Source organism: Callithrix jacchus, chromosome 8 (genome assembly GCF_049354715.1).
Source record: "Callithrix jacchus isolate 240 chromosome 8, calJac240_pri, whole genome shotgun sequence".
NCBI lineage: Eukaryota > Metazoa > Chordata > Mammalia > Primates > Cebidae > Callithrix > Callithrix jacchus.
This window is the reverse complement of record NC_133509.1, coordinates 126,430,026-126,457,315: the sequence shown is the minus strand read 5'-3', so window position 1 is coordinate 126,457,315 and position 27,290 is coordinate 126,430,026. Positions and strand designations below refer to the sequence as shown.

Here is a 27,290-nt window from a genome sequence, read left to right as displayed (position 1 = left end):
GATGGCATTCTACTAACAGTATTAGCTTCTAATTATTGAGCACTTAAAATATACTGGGCTCTATATTATGATTTTATTTATTTATTTATTTTTGAGACAGAGTCTGTCTCTGTCACTCAGGCTCTGCCTCCTGGGTTCAAGCAGTTCTCCTACCTTACCCTCCGAAGTAGCTGGGAATACAAATATAAGCCACCACACCAAGCTAGTTTTTCTATTTTTAGTAGAGATGGGGTTTTGCCATGTTGGCCAGGCTGCTCTCGAAATCCTGACCTCAAGTGATCCACCTGCCTCGGTCTCTCAAAATGCTGGGATTACAGGAGTGAGACACCTTACTCAGCCATATTTTTATACATTTTTATTTAATGTTTATAACAATCCTAAAAATATAGATTATAATCCTCATTTTACAAATGAGGAAAATGAGATTGCTATCACCCCAAGTTGACACAGAATTTTAGTATAGATTTTTGTTGCCCTCTGAAAACTCTTTAATTACTTTGGTATTATTATATTTACTTCAGCTACAGTTGACTTTTGAACAACACCAGTTCGAACTGTGCAGGTTCTCTTATCCGCAGATACTTTTCAGCCAAACACGGACAGAAAACACAGTTTTTGTGGGATGCGAAACCCACATATACACAGGGACTGACTTTTCCTATATGTGAGTTCCACAGACCCAACATGGCGACTTGAATATATGTGAATTTTGGTATATACAGGGCTCCTTGAACCAACCCTTTGTGTATCCCACAAGATGACTGTATTTATTTTAAAACAAAAAAAAAGTCTGAAATAGAATTACATACTTTCCCTCATTTTTTTCAGAAATGTATTTATTATAAAAGTAATACAAAAATTATTCAAGGTGCTGGAGAAATAGCACAATGGAAAAAATAAAACAAAAATATTTTAGTAAGTAACTGAGCTAGGAAGAGAGGAATCAAAGATGGAAGGGAGGGAATAGAGGAGAAAGGGCAAGAAAAAGAAGAAAATGTGTCACCAGAAATGAAGAAGGAACTTAAAGCCAAAGAAATTAGCTAATTGTATGACTCCCCAGAGGATGTGAGGCCCAGAGATTGATCATAAGGCAGTGAGATGGCTTTTAATGCCCAAGTGTTGACAGAAAGTTTGACACACACACACACACACACACACACACACGTACAGTTTTATTAAATTGAAAATATTTTTTAAATTAACTATCTGTAGGAATACTTTCATAACCCAGGTAATATGGACTTCCAGGGGAAGAATATCAATCTCCACTGATCACAAATTGAGGAAAAGAATTTTAAAACTGTGTAAGGAAATGACCCAAGATAATGGAGAGTTGACAGGCATAGGAAACAGAAAATTTTAGACTCCGAGAACTTGAGATAACAGAAAAATCAGAAGGACACTATCAAATAAATATACCTAAAACTCTCAGAGTAAAAGAAGATATAGGAACCATAATAAAAGGGCAAAATGCTATTTAAAAAAAGACATTTGAAAAACAGAACTGAATACAATTTATATAAGTAAAAATTAGAAGCTTTGAAAAAAAATTGAGAACGTCTATTTCCCTCAATATCGTGGATTAAATGTCCTGAAAAACTTCCTTCTATTTGAAACCCTTAGAAATCCTTTCTTGTTGATTATATGACTATGTCCCTATTTCCTTCAAGTAATTTTAGAGTTTTAATTTTATGGTTTTAACTTTCCATTTAATTCTTTAGGTGATCTCAATTTTATTTTTGTAAATTGTATATGATTAGCTAGTTGTTCCAACAGTATTTATTGACTAATGCATCCTTTCTCTACTGATTTCAAAATATAACTTTATCTTAGTATACAATTTACCTATTATTCTGACCATGTCTGAATTTTTAAGATCTGTTCCATTGTAATCTCTCTATATTCTGTCACCAACACCACAACGTTCCAATTATTTTTCCTTTAAAATACACCAAATTGCTTATTAAAGGGCTCAATCAGTTATATATGTTCAGTTTGATGGAAGCAAATAGTAACCAACAAATCAACTAAGTTGCCTGTTTCTGCAGAAAAATCTAGTCCAGGCTACTGAACGTGTGGTACCTGCGTTAGCATCTCCAGAGCACTTGTTAGAAATGCAGAACTGGCGGGCACAGTGGCTCACACCTGTAATCCCAGCACTTTGGGAGGCCGAAGCAGGTGTATCATTTGAGCCCTGGAGTTCGAGACCAGCCTGGGCAACATGGTGAAACGCTGTCTCTGCTAAAAACACAAAAACTAGATAGGCGTGGTGGCGGGCGCCTGTAATCCCAGCTACTCAGGATGAGACACGAGAATCACTTGAACCCAGGAGGCAGAGGTTGCAGTGAGCGGAGATCACGCCACTGTACTCCTAGCCTGGTGGCCTGGGTGACAGAGCGAGACTACGCCTCAAAAAAAAAAAAGAAAAAGACAAAGAAATGCAGAACCTCAGGCCTCACTCCAGACCTGCTCAATCTGCATTTCAACAAAATCTCCAGGTAAAGGCTAGGAGGCACTGGCTAGGTCACTTTAGTTTAAGGAAAACAGTTGCAAGTGAGACCTGAGACAAATCATTTATTTCTTTTAAATTTTGGCTTATTGGTCGGTAAAGATGCAGTTAGACTAGGTAGTATTTCAGATCTGTTTTTCCCTTAAAGTCCTCAGTATGACAAGGATGCAAACAGGTGGCCTGCAGGTAGAAATTGTCCTGGTGAAGTATTTTGTTTGAAATGCATAAGTGTTTTCTGTTGGCAACGATTGACTGACAGCCCCTTCAATTGAGCATGTACCTTTCAATTTTTCTACTAATCAACCAACTCGGGGTAGGCAGTAAACAGTGTTTCTCTGAGAAAATAGGAGAAAATATTTGTAAAGTTAAATTTGTCTGAGAACCTCAAAGGTGTTTGAATGAGAGCAGCTCCATCTTGAATAGGAGCTAGGTAAAATGAGGCTGAGACCTACCGGGCTGCATTCCCAGACAGTTAAGGCATTCTAAGTGTTAGATATAGTGAACTCCAAGTTTTACTTCAAAGAATCAGTGTGTCTGTATGTTCAGCTCTCATTCTTTAATTCTCCATTTTAAAGTTTAACTTCCGGGTTCTCTGTGCCCCCTTACCTCTAGTTTCAGCAAACAACTTTCCTACCAGTTCTAATTAGTAGTTCACATCTGTTCCCCCAGTACCCTGCTCCATCCTGACTCATCCTGATCACCTGCTCTAGTCACCTGCTCCATCCTGACTCATCCTGATCACCTGCTCCAGTCACCTGCTCCGTCCTGACTCATCCTGATCACCTGCTCCAGTCCCCTGCTCTGTCCTGACTCATCCTGATCACCTGCTCCAGTCACCTGCTCCATCCTGACTCATCCCGGTCACTTGCTTTGACCTGAGTCACTTCCAGTCACCTGCTCTGCCATAACCATTTTTCCCACCAAACCACTCACCCCACCACTCTGGCTTTTACCCCTGCTCTCTTTAAAGCAGCCAATCGGGATTAGCCTGGACCATGCAGTCTAACCCTAGCCAATAGGGGAATGACACAGCAGTAGGGGCTATGTCAGGGATAAGAACCTCTTCCCCTCCCCTGTTCAGGTGTGCACTCACCATTGCTCCATCTGTGAGACGCATCCTTCTCTATAGTTAATATTCTAGTGCTACTCCTTTTGCAGCACCAAAAATGTATATATAACACCAAGTCACAGGATGAGATATGAGGTCAGCACAAGATACAGGTCATAAAGACCTTGCTGATAAAACAGTTTGTGCCACTAAAACCAAGACGGTTGTGAGAGTGACCTCTGGTTTTCCTTACTGCTACACTCCCACCAGCACCATGACAGTTTACAAATGCCATGGCAATGTCAGAAAGTTACCCTATGTGGTCTAAAAAGGGGAGGCATGAATAATCTGCCCCTTATTTAGCATATCATCAAGAAATAACCATGAAAATGGGCAACCACCAGCTCTGTCTATGGACTAGCCATTCTTTTATTCCTCTACTTTCTTAATAAACTTGCTTTCCCTTTACTCTATGGACTCCCCCTGAATTCTTTCTTGTGTGAGAGTTGAGAACCCTCTCTTGGGGTCTGGATCAGAACCCCTTTCCTAAAACAGAACTATTAAAGTTGACTCTATATAAATTGCTAACTATATGTGCAGCCATTGTGCAGCCTATAGAATAGATTCTGTTGATGTTCTAAAGTCTGATTAGCCAATCATTAAATTAAGTTTACAGTTTTAATTATGTATTATTAACTGCTAACCTTGTTTCCATAGGTATTCGGAAACTTGAAATACCACTACTGACTGTGTTTGTTGGAAACCCTAATTTGTTGGAAGTTACAGCTGAAGTCACTTTTGATGATACTGATAGTTATCTAATAAATATTTCTGCAGCTAGCAAAGCTTTACGTCAGGTAGGATTTTCTTCAATTACAAAACATCTCCTAATGAAAATATTTTCTAAAACAACTACTATTAACATTTAATGATCATCATTAAACATCTCTATAAGTACATACATGAGAGTATAGGGTTACAAGGATAAATACATTGAAGAAAACATTTAATAATTTTATAAAAATAGATTTATGTCCTACATAATATTTTTAGTAACCGCTTATATATTTATCAGACTTAACAAACAAAAAAAAAATTGAGATGCCACTGAAGGTAACTGCACATTTCAGATGCATATTTTTTTACCACAAAAATATTAAGGCTGGGTTCAGTGGCTCACGCCTATAATCCAAGCACTCTGGGGGACTAAGGCAGGCAGATCATAAGGTCAGGAGATCAAGACCATTTGGCTAACGTGGTGAAACCCCATCTCTACTGAAAATACAAAAAGTTAGCCAGGCATGGTGACACACACCTGTAGTCCCAGCTACTCGGGAGGCTGAGGAAGGAGAATTGCTTGAACCCAGAAGGTGGAGGTTTGCAGTGAGCCAAGTTCATGCCACTACACTCCAGCCTGGGTGACAGAGCAAGACTCCATCTCAAAAAATAATAATAATAATTAAGTTGAGATATATGAAACTACCCTTCTGCAGACCTAAACATAGTAAAACCTTGGCGATTTTATATGTTCAATTTATAATTTTTGCAAATAGCCCATTAAAAATTAAAGAAAAAGGTAATAAGAAACAGTAGCAATTGAGATCATTTATTGTTTTGTTGTTGTTTAACTTGAACTACTTTTTATTGCTTTAAATGTGTATACAGTTAATTACATTTCTTCCTTCGACTGTTTAAAAATAGGGAACACAGGCAGGGTGCAGTGGCTCATGCCTGTAATCCCAACACTTTGGGAGGCTGAGGCAAGCAGACCACCTGAGGTTAGGAGTTCAAGACCAGCCTGACTACCATAAAGAAACCCCATCTCTACTGAAAATACAAAAAATTCGCCAGACACAGTGCCACATACCTGTAATCCCAGTTTGGGAGGCTGAGGCAGGAGAATGGCTTGAACCTGGGAGGCAGAGGTTGCAGTGTGCTGAGATCATGCCACTGCACTCCAGCCTGGGCAACAAGACCAAAACTTCATCTCAAAAATAAAAATAGGGAACACTTTAAATAATAAGAAATTCATTAGTTGAAAACATCATGTTCTTAATATGTACTTAGTATGATTTATTTATTGAAATCGTGATAAAGATGAATTAATAAAACTAAATGGTGAAAAACAAAACACATGTAGCTTACTAAACTCCTGTTATCTAGGAGGAAGAAATCTCTCAATTCCTCAGGAAAAACAAACATTTTTCAAATAATACATTTACAAGTCAGATTTTTTTTTTTAACAGTGGACAATTACCAGGGTATGTACCCATCATTAGCATTGCTTTATTCAGTAAATGAGAACCACAAAAAAAATCACTGGAGAGGACTAGATACAGACACGGAATCAACTGCTCTTTGGCATTTTTCCTTTTTTGTTCCTATTGTATATTAACAGTTTATAATTGTATAAATGTGTGGGGTAGAAAGTGATGAAAGATGAAAGGTGAGTTTTGGTGAGGATGTTGTACACTATTGCTGGGAATGTAAATTAGTAGAGCCAAGGAAAACGGTATGGATGATCCTCAAAAACCTAAAAATAGAATTACCGTGTGATCTAGCAATCTCACATCTAGGTATTTACCCAAAACATTTCAAATCTGTTTGTCAAAAAGATGTCTGCACACCGGTGTTTGTTGAAGCACTATTCACAATAGCCAAGTTATGGGGTCAAACTAAAGGTTTATTAACAGATGAATGGATAAAGAAAATGAGGTACAGGAATATATACACAGTGGAATCCTACTCAACCTTTTAAAGGAAGTCAAGTCTGTCATTTGCCATAATATGATGGAATTGGAACATTATGCTAAGTGAAATAAGCCAGGCACAGAAAGATAAATATCGCACATCCTTACTTGCATGTGAAATCTAAAAAGCTGAACTCGTAGAAGCAAAAAACAAAATGGTGGTTACAGAGGTGGAGGTAAGAGAGCTAGTCAAAGGGTACAACAGTGGTCTCCAACCAGGAACCAGTTTTCATGGAGGACAGTTTTTCCATGGACTGGGATAGGGGGGCATGGTTTAGGGTGAAACTATTCCACCTCAAATCATCAGGCATTAGATTTTCATAAGGAATGTGCAACCTGGATCCCTTGCATGTGCAGTTCACAATAGGGGTTGAGCTCCTGTGAGAATTTAATGCTGCTGCTGATCTGACAGGAGGTGGAGCTCAGGCAGTAAAACTCACTTGTCTGCCTCTCACCTCCTGCTGTAAGACCCAGTTCCTAACAGGCCACAGACTGGTACTGGTCCTCAGCCCAGGGGGCTGGGGACACCTGGGGTGCAAGATCTCAGACAGGAAGAATATGGGGATTTCTTAGTCTTATTGCACAGCATGGTGAATATAGTTAATAATAGAGTATTATTATTAATAATTATTATAAATTATATATTTTATTTATTATATATAATTATATTTTTATATATAACATCAATTATAAATAATAATAATAGAGTATTGTACATTTCAGAATTTCTAAGAGTAAATTCTAAATGTTCTCACCACAAAGTGTTGAAGTGTTCTAGTTGATGGCTATGTTAACTAGAATGATTTAATTATTCCACATTATATTCATAATTATAGCAAATTTAGCATATGAGCTATGAACGAGAAGGAAAAAATTATGCTTAATCCTATCTTTTTTTGTTTTGTTTTGGTTATTTTTGAGACAGGGTCTCTCTCTGATGCCCAGGCTGAAGTGCAGTGGTATGATCACAGCTCACTGCAGCCTCGACCTCCTGGGCTCGAGCTATCCTCCCACCTCTGTCTCCCTAATAGCTGGGACTACAGGCCCATCACACCTGGCTAATTTTTGTGTTTTTAGTAGAGATGGGGTTTTACCATGTTGCCCAGGCTAGTCCAAAGTCCTGGGCTCAAGCAATTCACCCACCTAGACCTCCCAAAGTGCTGGGATTACAAGCATGAGTCACTGTAGCTAGCCATATCTTTCAAGGATGACTAAGCACTTTTAACACTTTGGGCATTTAAAAAGGCAGTGAAAAGGTTCCGAACAAAGGATAAAATATGAGCCTTAGCAAAGCCTACCTGCGTTGGCTCTCACTTCTGGTATTCTGTGACCTTGGAAAAGTTACTTTACTGTGGCTAAGATTCCTCATCTATAAAATGGAGGTGACAGTAATTATACCTACTTCATATGGTTATTTTGAGAATTAAATGTGATAATGTTACCAGGAGGGGTGTGGGGTCCTCAGTTCTTATCTTCTTGGAGGAAAAAATTCATCCAAGAGATGTGCAGCAAGGGTTAAATAGCAAGAGAGTTTATTTAAAGCGGCAATACCCTCGGAGCAGGCTGCTCGAGAGAATGAGCCAGCCCCAGCTAGCGCTGTTGAAACCTTCTTTATGAGAATCTTACAAGATTATTCATGAAGGGGCACGAGGGGTGTTACTCGCAAGCATGTTTTGAGTGGTCCCCTGGGTGCATGCTGTGATTGCACATGCTAGTACACATACCAACTGTCTTGTTAGCATTTAAATTCTCCACCCAGGGTGTGCTTTTTAGTATTATAATGAGCAAAAGGCTACTCTAGGGTGAGATTTTGGAGGAGTGGACATGCTTGTCATCAGATAGATTCCCTACCAGGTTTATCTCCAGCTAGGGCCTGATAAGCCTGATAAGCCTGATAAGCCCAATCACGAGGTCAGAAGTTGCCACTGTAGACATTTTTTTTTTTAATTTGCTGTCAGTTGGCAGTGCTGGCAGTCAGTGGGCAGCATCTCCAAGGATTCCTTTGCAAGGGGCTCTTTTTCCTGCTCACTTTTGCCTACTCTAACAGTAATACAAATAGCATATCTAAAACAATGCCTGGCACCCAAAGAATGCTCAATAACTGTGAACTTAAAATATTTTCTTACTTTTAGACATGTGCTCATTCCATTTAACTGTACGTTTTAATCCTTTCTCTTTTTTTTGAGACGGAGTCTTGCTCTGTCACCAGGCTGGAGTGCAGTGGCACAATCTTGGCTCACTGCAACCTCCGCCTCCTGGGTTCAAGCAATTCTTCCACCTCAGCCTCCCAAGTAGCTGGGACCACAGCCACGTGCCACCATGCCTCGCTAATTTTTTTGTATTTTTAGTAGAGACAGGGTTTCACCATGTTGACCAGGATGGTCTCGATCTCTTGACCTTGTGATCCGCCTGCCTTGGCCTCCCAAAGTGCTGGGATTACAGGCATGAGCCACCATGCCTGGCTTTAATCCTTTCAAGTCAATATTTTTCTTACATATTCTAAAATTTTTTTATCATGAAAACTTTAAAATATAGACAAAAGTAGAACTTCCATACATCCATTGCCCAGATTAAACAATAGTCGAGATTGTGCTCCTTTTGTTTCATCATCCCTATTTAATGTGTTTTGTTTGTATTCTGAGGTATTTTAAAACGAGTATCAGGCATGTGATTTCATGATTACATACTTCAATATACATCTCTAAAAAATGTATATTGTCTCCCACATAATGACAATGGCCATTATCAACCCTAAAAATTTTTAAATCCTTTTTAATATTGCATAAAATGTAGTTCATAATCAAATTTCTCTACGTTTTTATTTATTTATTTGAGATGGAGTCTCCCTCTGTTGCCAGGCTGGAATGCAGTGGCGTAATCTTGGCTCACTGCAACCTCTGACTCCCTGGTTCAAATGATTCTCCTGCCTCATGTGCCACCACATTCGAAATTTTTTTATTTTTAGTAGAGATGGGGTTTCACCATGTTGGCCAGGATGGTCTCGATCTCCTGACCTTGTGATCCACCCACCTCGACCTCCCAAAATGCTGGGATTACAGGCGTGAGCCACCACGCCCAGTCAAATTTCCCTAATTTTCTAAAAAAAAAAGAATTTTATTGAGTTTGTTTGAACTGAGATAAAAACCAGATTCACACAATATGTGGCTGTTTAGCTCTTACGTCTTTTCTTTGAGAGCAGCTACTACTCCATTTTCTTCCCCCGCCGTTTAATTGTAGAAATTGGGTCAGTTGTACTATAGAATCTCCAACATTCCAGATTTTCCTGTTAGCTTTCTTGTATCTTACTTAACTTGTGCCATTAGACCTCTGTATTTCCTTTAATAGTGGAACTCTGCTTAGATTCAGGGTCAATGTGTTTGACAAAAGTAATAAAAATACGTCATTCTTAGGGTGAGAGTATGGGGACAGGACAAAATGACCACTACCAGAACCTACTGTATCGCTATGATTGTTAGTATTTCTACAATTTTGAAGTACAAAAATACTTTAAAATCGTAATTTGAATTTATTGAATTGTATTGTTGTTTAATATTGTTTAAGGATCAAGCACATTTACTGTGCATATATTTCTACCAAAAATCTATCTTTATGAAATACAGTGATTATTAAGTGAATTTTATTTTCAAAATGTACACCAATCAGGCTAAGTATGGTGGCTCATACCTGTGTTCCCAACACTTTGGGAGGCCAGAGCAGATGGATCACTTCAGGTCAGGAGTTTGAGATCAACCTAGGTAACAAGATCCTGTCTCTACAAAATTTTTTTTAGTTTTTTAGTTATTTGCATAGCATAGTGAATATATTTAATATTAAAGTATTGTACATTTCAAAATTGCTAAGAGTAAATTTCCAAATTTCAAAAGCTAGGTGCAGTGGCACACATCTGTAGTCCAAGCTACTCAGGAAGCTGAGGTGAGAGAGTCGCTTGAGCCCAGGAATTCAAGGCTGCAGTGAGTTATAATAGTGCCACTGTACTCCAGCCTGAGTGACAGAGTGAGATCTCATCTCTTTAAAAAAAAAACAAAGTAAATAAAGTTATTTTATTCATATCATCAAACCAAATATTCAGGTGCTTATCAGTGAATGGGGAAGTCTCAAAGATATGAGTTAGATGTAATAATGGTATTTATTTAATAAGTCTTTTAAAAATATTTTAAAATAAATTTTGTTGTGTATGTTTAAGGAATACAATGTGATGTTATAAGACACATATATGTAGTAAAATCATTACCATTGTGGAATAAATATCTCTCATAGGCACCCATTTTCCTCCAGTGTGGTAAAAGCAACTATAATATGCTGATTCAATGAAGATACTAAAGTACTGAATATAATACACTATTATTAACTTTAGTCCTTATGTTCTTTTTTTTTTTTCTTTTTTTGAGATGGCTCACTCTATTACCCAATCTGGAGTGCAGTGGCATTATCTTGGCTTACTGCAACCTTCACCTCCTGGGTTCAAGGAATTCTCCTACCTTAGCCTCCCAAGCAGTTGGGACTACAGGCATATGCCACGACGTCCAGCTTATTTTTGTACTTTTAGTACAGATGAGGTTTCACCGTATTGGCCAGGCTTGTCTTGAACTCCTGATCTCAGGTGATCTGCCTGCCTCGGCCTCCCATAGTGCTGAAATAGCAGGCATGAGCCACTGCACCCGACCAGTCCTCGTGTTCTTGATCCTAGCTTATTTCCAAATGTTTCCCAAAACCAATTAGATTAGAATATATTTCTTCCTGGGAAAGAATATGTTTTCTATTATGATTTATTCTCAAACAGAGCTTTATGATCAAATATTTTTCTACTTCTGTCATGTCTTTTTCTATTTCTATATTTTTTAGTTTTCTATATTCTTCACTGTATCAGTTTGCTATGCCTGCCACAACAAAATTCCACTGACTTGGTGGCTTGGTGACTCAAACAACAAAAATTTATTTTTTCTTTTCTTTTTATTGAGGACACCAATCTGCCAGTTTTTTTGTTTGTTTGTTTGTTTTTTGTTTTCAGAAAATTTATTTTCTCACAGTTCTGGTGGCTACAAGTTCAAGATCAAGCTATCGGCAAGGTTGGTTTTCTCTGCAGCCCCTCTACTTGGCTTGTACGTGGCCATCTTACTGTGTCCTCATATGGTCGCCCCCTCAGTTTTTGTGTTGTCTACGTCCTAATCTCCTCTTCTTATACGATGACTCCAGTAACATTGGATTGGGGCCCACCCAAATGTCCTCATATTACCTTACTTACCTCCTTAAAGGCCCCGTTTCCAAATACAGTCACATTCTGACATACTGGAGGTTGGCATTTCAACGTGTGATTTTTGGTTGGACACAAGTCAGTCCATAACTGTTACTTTAAATAACCTTCATTATTTGGTTATTTCCAGGGTTCAACTTCACTGGCATTTATTATGTGGTCAGCCTCTACTGAGTGCTTTGTTACGACAATGGTGCCAATATTGAAAAGCAGCTGTGGTTATCTCAGATCTATGCATCACATTCCTAGCAAACTTATCCCGGTTGAAGACTGGATTAGTGGAGTTCATAAAGACGATCACGGTTTTAACCTCATCAAAACTTTGCCGGTAAAAAAGAAAAACAAAATCTAAGTATATTGTTTTAAGAGAAGCAATGCTATGTGACTTTTGTGTGATTGCCTACCCACTCGGTTTCAGCATTTCTTTTGTGAGTGGTTCAAAACACTTCACAGTTATTTTTCAATCCTCATGTCATTTTGAGGATGTGATGATGATTTCTAAAATGTAAAAGCTTTCTGAAATAATTACTTTTCCTGGTAACGTAGTGTCACCATTATTATCATTTTGCACTTTATATGTTGGTGTGATCTTTGGCTTTTGTGATATATTCAACTATTTTCCCTTGCATTGACCTGTCCTACGGTTTGAACTGCATAGGTCCACTTACATGTGGACTTTTTTCAAGAAATACATTGGACATTTTTTGGAATTTTGCAACAATTGAAAAAATTCACAGACAAACCATAGCTTAGAAATACAGAAAAAATCCAAGCGTGGATGATTGGGAAAAGAAAGAAAAGAAATTTAAAGAAATACAGAAAAAAATTGGCCAGGCACAGTAGCTCACACCTGTAATCCCAGCACTTTGGGAGGCCAAGATGGGTGGATCATTTGAGGTCAGGAGTTTGAGACTGACCAACATGCAGAAACCCCATCTCTACAAAAAATACAAAACTTAGCCCAGCAAGGTGCCAGGTGCCTGTAATCCCAACTATTTGGGAGGCTGAGGCAAGAGAATCATTTGAGCCCAGGAGGCAGAGGTTGCAGTGAGCCTAGATAGTGCCACTGCACTCTAGTCTGGGTGACAGAATGTGACTCTGTCTCGAAAATAAATAAATAAATAATTTTATAAAATATCAAATTAATAAAAAGTTGGATATGTCATGAATGCATAAAATATAGATAGATACTAGTCTATTTTATCATTTACTCTCATAAACTATATACAAATCTATTACAAAAAGTTAAAATTTATCAAAACTTACACATACAAACACAGATCCTACATGGAGCCAGAGAAATATAAGCAAATGTAAAGATACAGTATTAAATCATAACTGTATAAAATCAGCTGTAGTACACACTATACTGCTGTAATAATTTTGTAGCCACCTCTTGTTGCTATTTGGATGAACTCAAATGTTGCCAGTATTCCTTTAAAATGCCCTGAAAGGCTATTCATCTCCATGTGAGCAGTTCATCTAGCTAATAAATTGCAAATCACAGTAAAAAGTGACCTCTCTTAGCTCTAATATACTTTTCATCATGCAATACTATAAACCTTAAATAACACCATGGGTCCCATATGAAGTATTATAATGAGCAAAAGGCTATGGCACCCAGTGATGCTGAAAGTGCTCTCAAGAAGCAGAGAAAAGTCATGACATTACAAACAAAAAAAGGGTGAATTTCTTGAAGTACAGTGTAGATTGAGGTCTTCCGCTGCAGTTTCCCTCAATTTCAGCCAGACAATTCACCTTGTAAACAAATGATGTAAAGTTACAGTATCCATATACAGGACAGGACTGTAAATGCATTTTTATTTTCTTTTCTCTAACTCACTTTGTTGTCAGAATACAGTATATAATGCATATTACATACAAAATATATATTAATCGGCTTTATATTACCAGTAAGGCTCCCAGTCAACAGTAGGCTGTTAATGGTTAAGTTTTGGGGGAGTCAAAAGTTATATGTGAATTTTTGACTGTGCAGGAGGTCTGCATCCCTAACCCCTGTGTTATTCAAGAATCAATTATATATCTACCCATTTCAATGTAATAATTTTAATTTTTGCCTTGTCAGAGTTTGTGACTTTTTAAATATAAAATGTTACTCTTTGTCAACTAACTTATTACTTATAATTTTCCTTGTGACAAAAAGTAAATAACCAAAACTAGAAGAATTATTCACTAATTGTGATACGTCACTAAGACTCTTTGATAAAGTGTTTAAACTTTATTGCATTGACTTTATGGCAGTTTTTTCACTTATTTCCAAGATCCAAGATACATTATCATGGGTTAAAATTGTTGAAATTCTGGAAAATGAAGGGTAGAGGAGCTGGGGAAGAGAAATCTACCTTCATACTTGTAGTTAAAAATGGAATTTTTGCATTGATTGGTTTTCTAGAAAATCAAGATCTATAAATTAAATATTTCATAATAATGAATTACACATTTTTCTGTTTAATTGCTTGTAGATAAACTACAGGCCTCCATCTAATATGGGGATTGCTGTTCCACTCACAGATAATTTTTATCATGCAGATCCTAGCAAACCCATACCAAGAAATCGATTTCACAGGTCAAAGGTAAGTAACATTTTTTACAAATAAACTGATACTCATTTGAATTCAGGAAATCATTCAGTAAAATTTTATATGGACCTAGTTGTGAGTCTTCAATGAGAAGGTGCTACTGTTATTATCATGATTACTACTCTGTTCTTCCTCCTCCTCCCTCAGCCCCTCCTCTTACAGCTACTCCTGGATACAGATTTGGAGCCAAGAAGTCTAAATGGACTTTTTCCCCTTGACTCTCCCTGGCTCCCATTTGGATTTCATTGATGGGGTGACAGCATTTTTTCTCAAATGAAAAGAGCCCCCAGTTCTTCAGCCCTATGAACAATGGTGTCCAGGAGGGAAGAAGACAGCCTGCTCGAATGCAAGCACATTTAAACTCCTGCAAAAATTCTGCCTAGAAAATGACCAACCCCCAGCAGCACCCTGCCTCTCTAGAGGTGGAATGAGGGACAGAAGGAGAACAGGGAGGATCCATTAGGTTCAGAGGAAAAGCACAGCATGGGGTAGCTTCTCAAGGAAACCACATGGATGCCTGTAGAGTCTCTTTCCCGAAAAATGCACCCACCTGCCTATACACATGCACAGACAGCCAGTCATATTCATTCATACACATGGGCACACACACAAAGACATAAAATTGGTGCTTCCTTAACTTAAAACTCTCCAATGTCTTCACCTCTCATTCAGAGTGAAAACCAAATTCTTGCAATTGTTTACAAAGTCCTCCATGATTTGGCCTTGGCATTCGTCTGACCTGACTTTTCCAGCTTGACCTGCTCTAGCCACGCTAGCCTCTTTGCTGTTTCTCCAATATGCTGGCTTATTTCCACTCCATGGCTTTCACAGTTGCCTCTGTGTCAGTGCTCTTCTGCCTGATGCCACATGGCTGACTCTGCAGGTGCTTTTTCTAAAGTCACTATCATAGTAAACCTTCCTCTGACTCTATTTAGAATCCTAACCCCCATTTCCACTGTCTCCCTCCTCTCCTGCCTTGTTTTTTTCCATACCACTTACTACGGTTTTACATATTTGACACACTTATTTATCATCTTTCTGACCCCATAAGAAGGTAAGTCCAGAAGGTAGAGGTTTTTATCTATTTCTTCTCTACTGTATCCCCTGTGCCCAGAAGAGTGACAGACTTAGGGAATGCTTTAAAATTGTGAAACATACTAATACACATTCACACACACACACACACACACACACTTAGGAAGTGAAGAGCCTTCTTGTGATATCTCGGGTTTCAGGTTAAGAAGCTCTGCTCCAGGCAATGATTAACTATGATTCTGAGTTCTTCTCCACGTCCAGTTTCTCCCAAAGGCAAACCTTGTTGAATCACTAGAACCACCTCCTCTACTGAAATGCGCCTTTGCTATGTTTACATGAAAATCCTTAGTTTCCTGGGTTTTTTCCCCAGGATTTTCTTGGGAGTTAAATAGGGAATGTACGTATACCTAAGTAAATAAGAAGGTTTTTTCTTTAATGCATCTTTTATGCATCCAACAAGTGTTAATTCCAGCATTTCCAGTATTATCAGGCACTATCCAGACATTTTCTAAAGATACACCAATGCACAATATAAGCATGGTGGCTTCCTGGACTCTAATAGGTAAGAATTTGGATATCTTAAGCAAAAAGACAAACTAAATGACGTCATCTAGTGCAGGGCTTCTGAACAGTATGGCCGTGCATAACCTGAACCAGAATTATTCAGAAATATTTTGTTTGTTTGTTTTGTCTTGAGATGGAGTCTCCCTCTGTCACCCAGGCTGGAATGCAATGGCGCGATCTTGGCTCAACTGCAAACTCTGGTCCTGGGTTCAAGTGATTCTCCTGCCTCAGCCTCCTGAGTAGCTGGGATTACAGGTGTGTGCCACCACTCCCAGCTAATTTTTGCCTTTTTAGTAGAGACAGGGTTTTGCTGTGTTGGCCAGACTGGTCTTGAACCCTGACCTCATGTGATCCATTCACCTTGGCTTCCCAAAGTTCTAGGATTATAGGCATGAGCCACTATGCTTACCCAAAAATATTCTTACAATGCATCTTCCTGAATCTCATCTCATACCTACTGAATCAGAAACTATAAGGTACCTTCCTGAAATCTGCATTTTAAAGACTTTAAGATAGGTCAATAATAGATTAGACACAAAACAGAGTATGAGTGAGCCAGGAAAGATATCCCGGAGGAAATGCTTCTGAGTCAAGACAGAAAGATGCGTAGGGGTTAACCAAACAAAGGAGGAGAAAGTGATAACACAGAGGGCTGGAAAGGGAGTCAAACAGCATTCCAGGCTGAGGCAACACCAGGCACAAAGGGTGGTGATGGGGAAAGGCTCAGTGTCTCTGACCAACCTAAAGACCATTCAGCCTGGAGCATAATGAGCCAGAGAGAGAGTTTGGAGACAGCAGGCCCTATACTGCAGGATCTCCTAGGCCATGGACATGATTTCGAATTTTATCCTAAGAGAAATCAAGAGCCATCTAAGGGGTTTAAGCAAGAAAGTAACACGATTATGTTGTCTTTTTAAAAATATGATTAAACCAAAATGACAAACATCTACACTCTCTCCTGGGCAAACTTCATGAAACATTTATAAACATATTTTGTTTTTTGTTTTTTTTCAGAGAGACAAGGTTCTGCTCTGTCACCCAGGCTGGAGTGCAGTGGAGCGATCACAGCTCACTGCAGCTGTGCCTCCCAGGCTCAAGCAATCCTGCCACAGCCTCTCAAGTCGCTGGAACTAGACACGTGCCACCATGCCTGGCTAATATTGACATTTTTGTAGAGACGGGGATCTCACTATGCTGCCTACACTGGTCTGAAACTCCTGGTCTCCAGCAATCCTACCGCCTTGGTTTCCCAAAGTGCTGGGATTACATGTGTGAGACATCACGCCCACCCCATAAACATATTTTCGAATGGGATGTAGCAGTGAAGGTAAAAGATAAATAGGTGATAGGAAGAGTACTGTTAAGAGGTCAGAAAATTTGAGACAGTTCTAAAGTCAGCAAGCAAATCGAATCAGATGCACAGATAAGTATAACTAGAGGAGCTCATAACTGGTTGCAAAATTAAAAAAAAAAAATGTAACCCCCTCACACACAGCCAATGCCAAAAGAGGGAATTTGAGATTTCAACTCCTAAGTAAAAGGATGCTAAAAGACAAGGAGGTTTTCTGCAGCATTGGTCACAGAAAGTGCAGCTGAACTGTTCATGCCTTCTGCAACTCCTGCACAGGCTACAGTAGCCAGAGTGGGGACCTGGGCTGCAGAGGCAGATGGTGCCCAGGACAGTTTCTAACTGACACTTGCAAGAGACAAGAACCTCCGTCTCGGACACTAAGATGTTGACATGGTCCTCCTTGCAGCCCAGTCCCCACAGTTGCTAGATGCATTCTAGGGTAAGGAGAACAAGAAAGCACAGAGCAATTTATAAAAAGGACAAGTTTTCTGCACAAGTGAAATCGGCCAAACCTCTTATTCTATAAAATCGCTCCCTAAAATAAACAGGACAAGAGGGAATTAGGAAGATAGGATTGGGCAGACCACTCACAACTTATGTACCTCTCCCTCTGATCACTTCAAAATATTCACATTCTGGGGATCATGTACATATGAACCAATGATGTGATTTCATTGTTAAACTGAAATAATTTCCATACTCGCCAATCTTGCATGATGGCATTCCAAAACAACAGCATTGTAACAGACAGACTACAGAAAGATGAGTAGAGAACTGTAAAATATCCAACATTTGAAGAAAACTTACACAATAAAAAAGAAGCATAAATCCCAAAAACTAAAAAACTCTGATGCCTCGGAAAATAAAGTTAATATATAACTGGAAAAAAACTTTGGAATGAGTATAATAATTATTTTCAGAAAGAATCAAGAAAATATTGCAACCATGAAAAAATTGGAGGTATCACAGAAAAACTTAGAAATTAAAAATGTAATCAATGAAACAGAGAAGTCAACGGGTTGAATAGCTGAGTGGACCCAACTTAAGGCCAAATTATTGAATTTTATTGGTAATGAAGCTCTCTGTGCCAAATATCAGAGCTTCAAAATATGTAAAGTCAAAACAGATAAAAACACAAGGAGAAATTGACAATCACATTTAAAAATGAGATGCTTTAACACTGCTCTCTCAGAAATGGTCAGATCAAGTATTCAAAAGACTAAGTAAGGATATAGAGCATTTATATATTACAGTTAATACTCAGATGGGCATATATGTGCACATATGTACCTGTAATCCCAGCACTTTTGGAGGCTGAGGCAGGAGGATCACTTGAGGCCAGGAGTTCAAGACCAGTCTGGGCAATATAGTAAAACCCCTGTCTACAAAAAAAAAAAAAAAAAATTAAATTAGCCAGACATGGTGGCTCACACTTGTGGTCCCAGCTACTTGGGAGGAAGGATGAGGTGGGAGTATGCTTGAGCCTGGCAGGTTAAGGCTATGCTGAGTCATGATCACACTGCTGCACTCCAGTCTGGGCAACAGAGTGAGACCCTGTCTCCAAAACAATAACAATAGCTACAACAACAATAACAAAAAGCAGGGTAATACTGGCATAAGGATACACATGTAGACCTATGGATTATATAGATTTATGGTTCAGTGGAATAGCATTGAAAGTCCAGAAATCAAGCAATATATCCATGGTCAATTAAGTTTCAGTAGATGTGCCAAGACCACTCAAGGAGGGGAAATAGGCTTTTCAACAAATAGTTCTGATACAACTGTATATCCACATGAAATAGAATAAATTTGAACCCCTACCTCACACCATATACAAAAATAAACTTGAAATGGATCAAAGACCTAAAGGTAAATGCTTGAACTATAAAACTCCTATAAGAAAATATAAGTGAACAGCATCACCTTGGATTAGACAATGGTTTGTTAAATATGACACCAAAAGCACAAGCAAATAAATAAATTGGACCTGATTAAAATTAAAAACTTTTGCTCAGGACAACCCACAGAACAGGAGAAATGTTTAAAAATCATATAATCATATATCTAGGAAGGGTCTAGTATCCAGACTATATAAATTATTCTTACAACTCAACAACAAAAAGACAAACTGCCCAGTTAGAAATAGGTGAAGTTGACTAGGCACGATGGCTCATGCCTTTAATTTCAGCATTCCGGTAGGCCAAGGCCGGTGGACTGCTTTGAGCTCAGGAGTTTGAGACCAGCCTGGGCAATGTGGCAAAATCCCATCTTCACTAAAACACACAAAAGTTAGCTGGGCATTGGTGGCACGTGACTGTAGTCCCAGCTACTCAGGAGGCTGAGGCTGGAGAATCACTTGAGCTCAGTAAGTTGAGGTTGCATTGAGCCAAGATTGCACCAGTGCAATCCAGCCTGGGTGACAGAGCAAGACTCCATCTCACCAAAAAAAAAATAGAGAAAAGAAAAGGAAAAGGAAATAGATAATGAAGTTCTTGAATAGTTGAATAGACATTTCTCTAAAGAAAATGATATGGTTTGGATCTGTGTCTCCACCCAAAAATCTCATGTCAAACTGTAATCCCCAATGTTAGAGGTGGGGCCTGGTTTATCATGGGGCAGTTCCTCATGAATGGTTTAGCACCATTTCACTAGTGCTGTTCTCATGATAGAGTTCTCATGAGATCTGGTTGTTTAAAAGTGTGTAGCAACTCCCTCTTCTCTCTCTTCTTCCTGCTCCTCCTCCCTCTCTTCCTGCCTCACTACCTTTTGCTTTCTGCCATGAGTGTAAGTTCCCTGAGGCCTCCCCAGAAGCTGATACTGCCACACTTCCTGTACAGCCTGTGGAACTGTAAGCCAATTAAAACTCTTTTCTTTATAAATTACCTAGTCTCATGTATTTAGAGCAATATGCGAATAGACTAATACAGAAGATACATGAACAGCCAACAAGCCCATGAAAAGATACTCAACATCTTAGTCATTAGAGATATACAAATCAAAATCACTTGAGAGATCCCTTCATAGTCATTAAGATAGCTATAATAATTGCTTTGCTAATGAAAATAATTGTTGGTGAGAATGTGGAGAAGCTGGAACTCTCATGCATTGCTGGCAGGAATGCAAAATGGTGCAGCTGTTATGGATATCAGTTTGGTGCTTCTTCAAAAAGTTAAACTCAGCCCTTTCACTCCTAGATATATCCAAAAGAATTGAAAACATATGGTCAAACAAAAACTTCATAGCAGCATTATGCATAACAGCCAGAAAGTGGAAAGAATCAGATGTGCATTAACTGATGAATGGATAAACAAAATATGCTATGCCCATTCAATGGTATGAAAAAAGAAAATATGTTGGGTCCCCAAAATCACTAAGGAAAACTCAACCTGGGAACTGCTTAGGGCAAGCCTGTCTCCCTTTCTATTCAAAGTTCACTCCTTTGCTCACTGAGATAGATGCCTATCTGATTTGCCTCCTTTGGAAAGGCTAATCAGAAACTTAAAAGAATATAACCATTTGTGTGTCACCTATCTGTGACCTGGAAGCTCCCTCCACACTTCAAGTCTTCCTGTTTTTGCTTCAAGTTGTCCTGCCCTTCCAGATATTAATTGATGTCTCATGTCTCCCTTAATGTATAAAACCAAGCTGTGCCCTGACCACCTTGGGCACATGTCATCGGGACTTCCTGAGGCTGTGTCACAGACACATCCTCAACCTTGGCAAAATAAACTTTCTAAATTAACTGAGACCTGTCTCAGATTTTCTAGGTTCACACTTTGGTAACCATGAAGGGATTCTGATTGGAGATGCCCCTGACCTTTGACAAATCTCCTATCAGTGCTCGGTACCAACATGAGCTAACATTATGGCTCAAACCAATAGGACAATTTGCTGAGGTCTGAGAGCACCCCCTCCAGAGAATCCCTGATCTCCCAAAATTTGGTCAAGATCTAAAGTTTATTGTGCTGTACAACTCTTCTTTTTTTTTTTTTTTTTTTTGGAGTTTTACTTGCTTCCAACAGGAAGGCAAGTTTTTCCTGCTTCCATGACAATGCAGGGCAGGTAAGTCCTTTATGGAGTTTGAGCTTGCTTCCAAAAGGGAAGATGAAGCTTTTTGCCTGCTTCTAGGATGGTAGAGAGTAGTCTACAGCCTGAGACCCAACATTAGGGAAGAAACTAGTTTGGGATTCTGTCTTGCAGTTTCCTTTTAAATGACTGAAGTTGGCATTTAACAACAGCTAGTGTTAATTTCTGGTTACATTTAGAGTTCTCTGATACTTGATAAGAAATTGTATAATTTCTGTGTCAATCATGTAATTTCAGCTTTATACAGAAATCATATCATTTGTGTGATCATTGTTAGTTTAGCAGCATTTTGTCCTAGCTGAAATATGGTAATAAGATTTTAAACAAATTTTTTATAGAGGAGCTCAATGGTTAAAAGTCAGCTTAATTGAAAGGCTAACATCCAAGATGTGTGTGTTTATGTGTACATGTGTGCATGTTTGTATTTGAAAGACCTTCATGTGTTGGGGTTTTTTTGTTAGTTTGTTTTTCTCTCCTAAGACCTTATCCTTTTTTTGAGCAAAAGTGTTCTTTTTCTTCTCAGTTGACTGAATTCCGTTTTCACCTGATTTTTTTTTTTTTTAACTAAAATAGTTGTTGCAACAGAGGCTACTCTTGGGTTTTTAAGAAAAGAGTGTAGTTTAATTTGGCTCAAAGAAAAATAAGTGTTTCCCTTTAGCACCACCAGACTGTCTCTCTGTATTTTATGATGTAAATTTTGCTACTGGGTTTTCACCTGAATTGTTTCCTTTAATGTGTAAATTTAAGGCTATTTATCTGACAACTATCTAGGGTTGTGAAACAGGTTAACAAGAATCTGAAAGTCTAAGATAGAAAAAAAAGCGAGGGAGGGACTTTATAAATCTATAAAATATACTTCTATCAGCATGCCTAATACGTTTTTATATGTATTGTATTTATGTGTCGTGTATAGAATGTTTCACTACTAAAAATATATAAAAGAGCTCTAATGAATTGGTTTACAAAAATAAAAGCATTTAAATGAGATACTAAAAAAGAAAAGACTAGTCAAATGCTTTTCAAGTTTATGTAACTTAAGTAAAATCTATAATAAATAAGCTAGCTTTAAAATTATTGGTAAAGTAATATTAGAAATGTCTTAAGAATTGCCCAGCATACATTTTTGTTTGCATTTATAAATCAAGCAGTTTCATATTTATCCCTGCCAAATACTATAAGTTGTTAAAATTTGGCATAGGGGTTACCAAACTATAAACCCAGCCCAAAATAGAATGATCTTTGCTTGTGTAGTTTTTAATAAATAAGACATTGATATGGATTTAATGAAAATAGATGCATCTTAAATTTAGTAAATTACCATAACTTTTAATCCTGTGGCTTTAGGCAGTCTGATCCACAGACAATAAGGAGGTTTGTTGTGGGAAAGGACTATTGTCATCTTTGTTTCAAAGCTAAACCACAAACTAAGCTCCTCCCAAAGTTAGTTCATCCTATGCCCAGGAATGAACAAGGACAGCTCGGAGGTTAAGAGCAATATGGAGTCAGTTAGGTCAAATCTTTTCTCACTGTCTCAGTTATAAATTTGCAGTGGCAGTTTCATTACTTTAAATCATGACTATCACAGTTTTCATAAATAATCTAGGTAAATAATTAAAACAATTAGGTAAATGTAATGCGATAAATACTTATAGACAAACTGGTCATAATTTAGAATATAAAGTTATATTAAATAATAGAAATTTCATTATTTGGGTGTTTTCCAATAAATATATATTGTAGGAAAACATTCTTGCTAAAGAAAAAAAGTGGTCCTTTAAAAAAAAAGGTGAACAAGTTTTGTCTAATTCAAAGCTGTCACTGGATTTACCATTCTGGGGTCTGGAGGATGGTGGCCCCCTTCTCCCAGCTCCACCAGGCAGTGCCCCAGTAGGGACTCTGTGCAGGGGCTCCGACTCCACATTTCCCTTCCTCACTGCCCTAGGAGAGGTTCTCCATGAGGGCCCCACCTCTGCAGAAAACCTTTGCCTGGGCATCCAAGCATTTCCATACACCTTCTGAAATCTAGGCAGAGGTTCCCAAACCTCAGTTCTTGACTTCTGTGCACCCACAGGCTCAGCACCACATGGAAGCTTCCAAGGTTTGGGGCTTCCACCCTCTGAAGCCACAGCCTGAGCTGTACATTGGCCCCTTTCAGTCATGGCTGGAGCAGCTAGAACACAGGGCACCAAGTCCCTAGGATGCACACAACATGGGAACCCTGGGCCTGGCCCACAAAACCACTTTTTCTTCCTGGGCCTCTGGGCCTGTGATGGGAGAGGCTGCCATGAAGGTCTCTGACATGGTCTGGAGACATTTTCCCCATGGTCTTGAGGCTTTATAGTAGGCTCCTTGCTGCTTGCAAATTTCTGCATCTGGCTTGACTTTCTTCCCAGAAAAAGGGTTTTTCTTTTCTTTTTTTGAGACGGAGTTTCGCTCTTGTTACCCAGGCTGGAGTGCAATGGCGTGATCTCAGCTCACCGCAACCTCCGCCTCCTGGGTTCAGGCAATTCTCCTGCCTCAGCCTCCTGAGTAGCTGGGATTACAGGCACGCACCACCATGCCCAGCTAATTTTTAGTATTTGTAGTAGAGACAGGGTTTCACCTTGTTGACCAGGATGGTCTCGATCTCTTGACCTCGTGATTCACCCACCTTGGCCTCCCAAAGTGCTGGGATTACAGGCTTGAGCCACCGTGCCCAGCCTGGGTTTTTCTTTTCTATCACATAGTCAGATAGACGCTCTACCAAAAAAAAAAAAAAAATTGTTTTAATCAGCCAGGTGTGGTGGTGTGTGCCTGTAGTCCCAACTATAATGTTAGGGAGGATGAGATGGGAGGATTGCTTGAGTCCAGGAGTTCAAGACTGCTGTGAGCTATGATCAAGCCCTTGCTCTCCAGCCTGGGCAACAGAGCAAGATACTATCTCTAAAAATAATAATAATAATAATAATAATAAACCAATGTCTGGCAAGAGAGATCAAGTGTAAGTGAATGACAAATGGGCAGATATAGAGGAGATTTCAAATATCAATATATGCTATAAACAAAGACAAGTATAAAATAGAAGGTTTGGAGGGTATGCAGCCCCACGTTATCAAGGCCACTCCTTTTAGGTCTCTGTGTGGATGCCTGCAATGGCAGGGGCCAAGAGCAGTTAGTTTGGTAGTCCTGGGATGCAGAATTCAGAATGACACGGGCTTTTTAGGTCCCTTGCAGCTGCACAAGGTGAACTGGTGAGTGGCTGAGTAATACTTGGGTTCAAATTACCAAGAAAGGGGACAATTAAAATTCAGAAATGCTGTACTTCTATTCTTACTTTATTATTAATGAATTGCTTTCTCCTTTAACTTCTCAGGAATTTTACTTACTCAGGGAACAAATATTATTAAACATTTATAACTTTGCAGAAATCCTGCAACACAGAAAAACAAGTCAACATCTGTTACTTCTATTTGCAGAAAACTGGTAAATTCAAACAGTGTGCTAATGCTTCCACTCGGAAGGAGTGTAATTGCACAGAGTATCAGAAGTTTTCACATGCTGTTACTTTCTCAGATTGCAAGGAAAAAGTAAGATCATTTTTAATTACCTGAAAACAGTATACTTTTCATATTAACAAGATTTTAAAATATGACTTTGGGTTAAACATGAAAACTAAGACATAGAAATAATGTCTCATTATGATACAGAACTAAATATGACACTGAGCTAGAAAGATCTGGATTTAAATGTACCCTGCAAGTTAATGAACCTCATCTGTGAAATAAAACAATAATACCCGTGTTACCTTGTCTATTCCACAGCGTTTATATAAAGACATAACACACCCACACCCACACCCACACCCACACACACTGCTATGTATACAAAAGCAACTTGTAATCTGTAAAACACTATAACAGGTTATGGTGAATATTGGTTCATTTAAAACAGCTGAGTATCTAGTATCAGATTCTTGGAATATAGAAAGCAAACTCATTGTAATCAAGCTCAGCCTGCTGATAGTGACAAATGAACGACAGTGTAATATGTTGGTTAAGAGAAGGCTTCTGTATCAAATAATATTTCATTCTGTTAGGATCAAAGCATTCAAAGGTTATGTCTAATTACTGTTGGTGTTTGCATTAGAAGAGTCGAATATGCAGTTGGGGCTTTGTGCAGTGGCTCACGCCTGTAATCCCAACACTTTGGGAGGCCAAGGTGGGTGGATAAACTGAGGTCAGGAGTCCAAAACCAGCCTGACCGATATGGTGAAACCCCATCTCTACTAAAAATACAAAAATTAGCCAGGCATGGTAGTGTGTGCCTGTAGTCCCAGCTACTCAGGAGGCTGAGACAGGAGAATTGCTTGAACCTGGGAGGTGGAGGTTGCAGTAAGCAGAGATCGCAACACTGCACTCCAGCCTGGGTGACAGAGCAAGACTCCGTCTCAAAAAAAAGAAAAAAAGGAATATGCAGTTGGTATAATTTTCAAACAGATCAATGTCAATGTCCTTGTAAGACTGTATATAGAGAAACTACTATTACCCAGGCTGTACATCTATTAAACTATATATAAGATATGTAAAGACTATATATAAGATATGTATTTTTTATATATCCAATATGTTGGCATAGAGTCAGAATTTTGTAAATTATCATTATTTTATTTTGATTTTTACTTTTTTTGATTCTGAGTCTTGCTCTATCGCCCAGGCTGGAGTGCAGTGGCACGATCTCGGCTCACTGCAACTTCCACCTCCTGAGTTTGAGTGATTCTCCTGCCTCAGCCTCTCAAGTAGCTGGGACTACAGGCACCCACTACTCCATGCACCACTATGCCTGGCTAATTTTTTATTTTTAGTAGAGCTGGGGTTTCATCATGTAGGCCAGCCTGATCTTGAACTCCTGACCTCAAGTGATCCACCTTCCTCGGCCTCCCAAAGTGCTGGGATTACAGGCGTGAGCCATGGCATCTGGCCAGCATTCTATAAATTATGAGGGCTGTTTTTATATACCCCCTTGCTGAACTAAAATAATGCTTTGTGAGCACTTACTATCTACTAAATGCTACTCTAAGCCATCGCTGTGATTTGTCTCATTTAATTTGAGCCACAGAGAAGTCAGGCAGTTTGCTTAAGATTGCATTATTAACATGCACTGGGGCTGGAGTTGAGCTCTCACGCCAGCGCCCAAGTTTACAGATTGTGCCTGAAAGACTGTGACTGGCTGGAAGAGTGGCAGAAAGGAGGGGGAGAGACCTATGCAGGGCCTCCTAGGATATGATTTAGCCAAAAACGGCTGAGTAGCATCATAGTCATTCCTGTGCAAAGGGCCTGTAGACATGATAAGTTCTGTTACCACAATGTATATACTGCCTTTGGAGTCCACACTGACTCTGCTCTAAGACCTTTTCATGACTGAAAAGGCAGAAACCCCTCAGAAGCACATTTCATTGAATAGCCAAACTATTGGCAACATGTTTTCTTTTTTTTTTTTTTACCGGGAAATGAAGTGACTATTGACTTTTCCAAGTTTGCATTCATTCTTGGAATTTGTATTTTAGGTTCCTCGCTTCAAGTTCCCAGTTACACAATATCCAGTTTCCTTGGAAATTATCAACGAGGATGGACGTGTCCCATTGGAACCTCCGTATCTGGTGACTGTGTCTGAAGTGAACAGGAGGCAAAACTGGAAACTGAGTAGGGTTTGCTTTCATTTGTAATTATTTTCTCTTACAAGTAATATTGTGACTGGTTTACAGAGATCAATGGTTTTCAAGTCCTGTTTACACAAAAGAGAGCCAGGAGTTCTTGCAAATGGATTTGAATCAATTGGCATATTGCCAATTGCCAATTGATCAATAGAAGTAATTGACAATTGATAATTGGCTATTTACTTCTATTGTTTCCCACTTATTTCATCATCATGTCCAGCGACCTAGATTCTATAGTAAAAGCATTTTTGAAGAATTTACACTGCAAACAATTTGAAAGCCATTTTGTGGATTAAGAGCAACAGTGATTGAATTTGTGCCACACGCTAGTCTGGCGTCTCCTCTCCCCGCCGATTCAGTGTTACAAAGGAGGCTGTAAG

At 38.9% G+C, this 27,290-nt stretch overlaps 1 protein-coding gene across 3 annotated transcripts in view; it reads left to right on the top strand.

The window, feature by feature from the left end:
• The window catches only part of CATSPERB (catsper channel auxiliary subunit beta), a 189,403-nt gene that overhangs the window by 152,680 nt on the left and 9,433 nt on the right, over positions 1 to 27,290 (top strand). For all 3 annotated transcript variants that reach the window (XM_003734064.6, XM_035261289.3, XM_078335627.1), the window contains 5 exons: positions 4,275 to 4,414; positions 11,710 to 11,907; positions 14,063 to 14,173; positions 24,674 to 24,784; positions 26,761 to 26,896. In XM_003734064.6, coding sequence (XP_003734112.4) covers positions 4,275 to 4,414; positions 11,710 to 11,907; positions 14,063 to 14,173; positions 24,674 to 24,784; positions 26,761 to 26,896 — 696 coding nt within the window. The remainder of the gene's footprint in view (positions 1 to 4,274; positions 4,415 to 11,709; positions 11,908 to 14,062; positions 14,174 to 24,673; positions 24,785 to 26,760; positions 26,897 to 27,290) is intronic.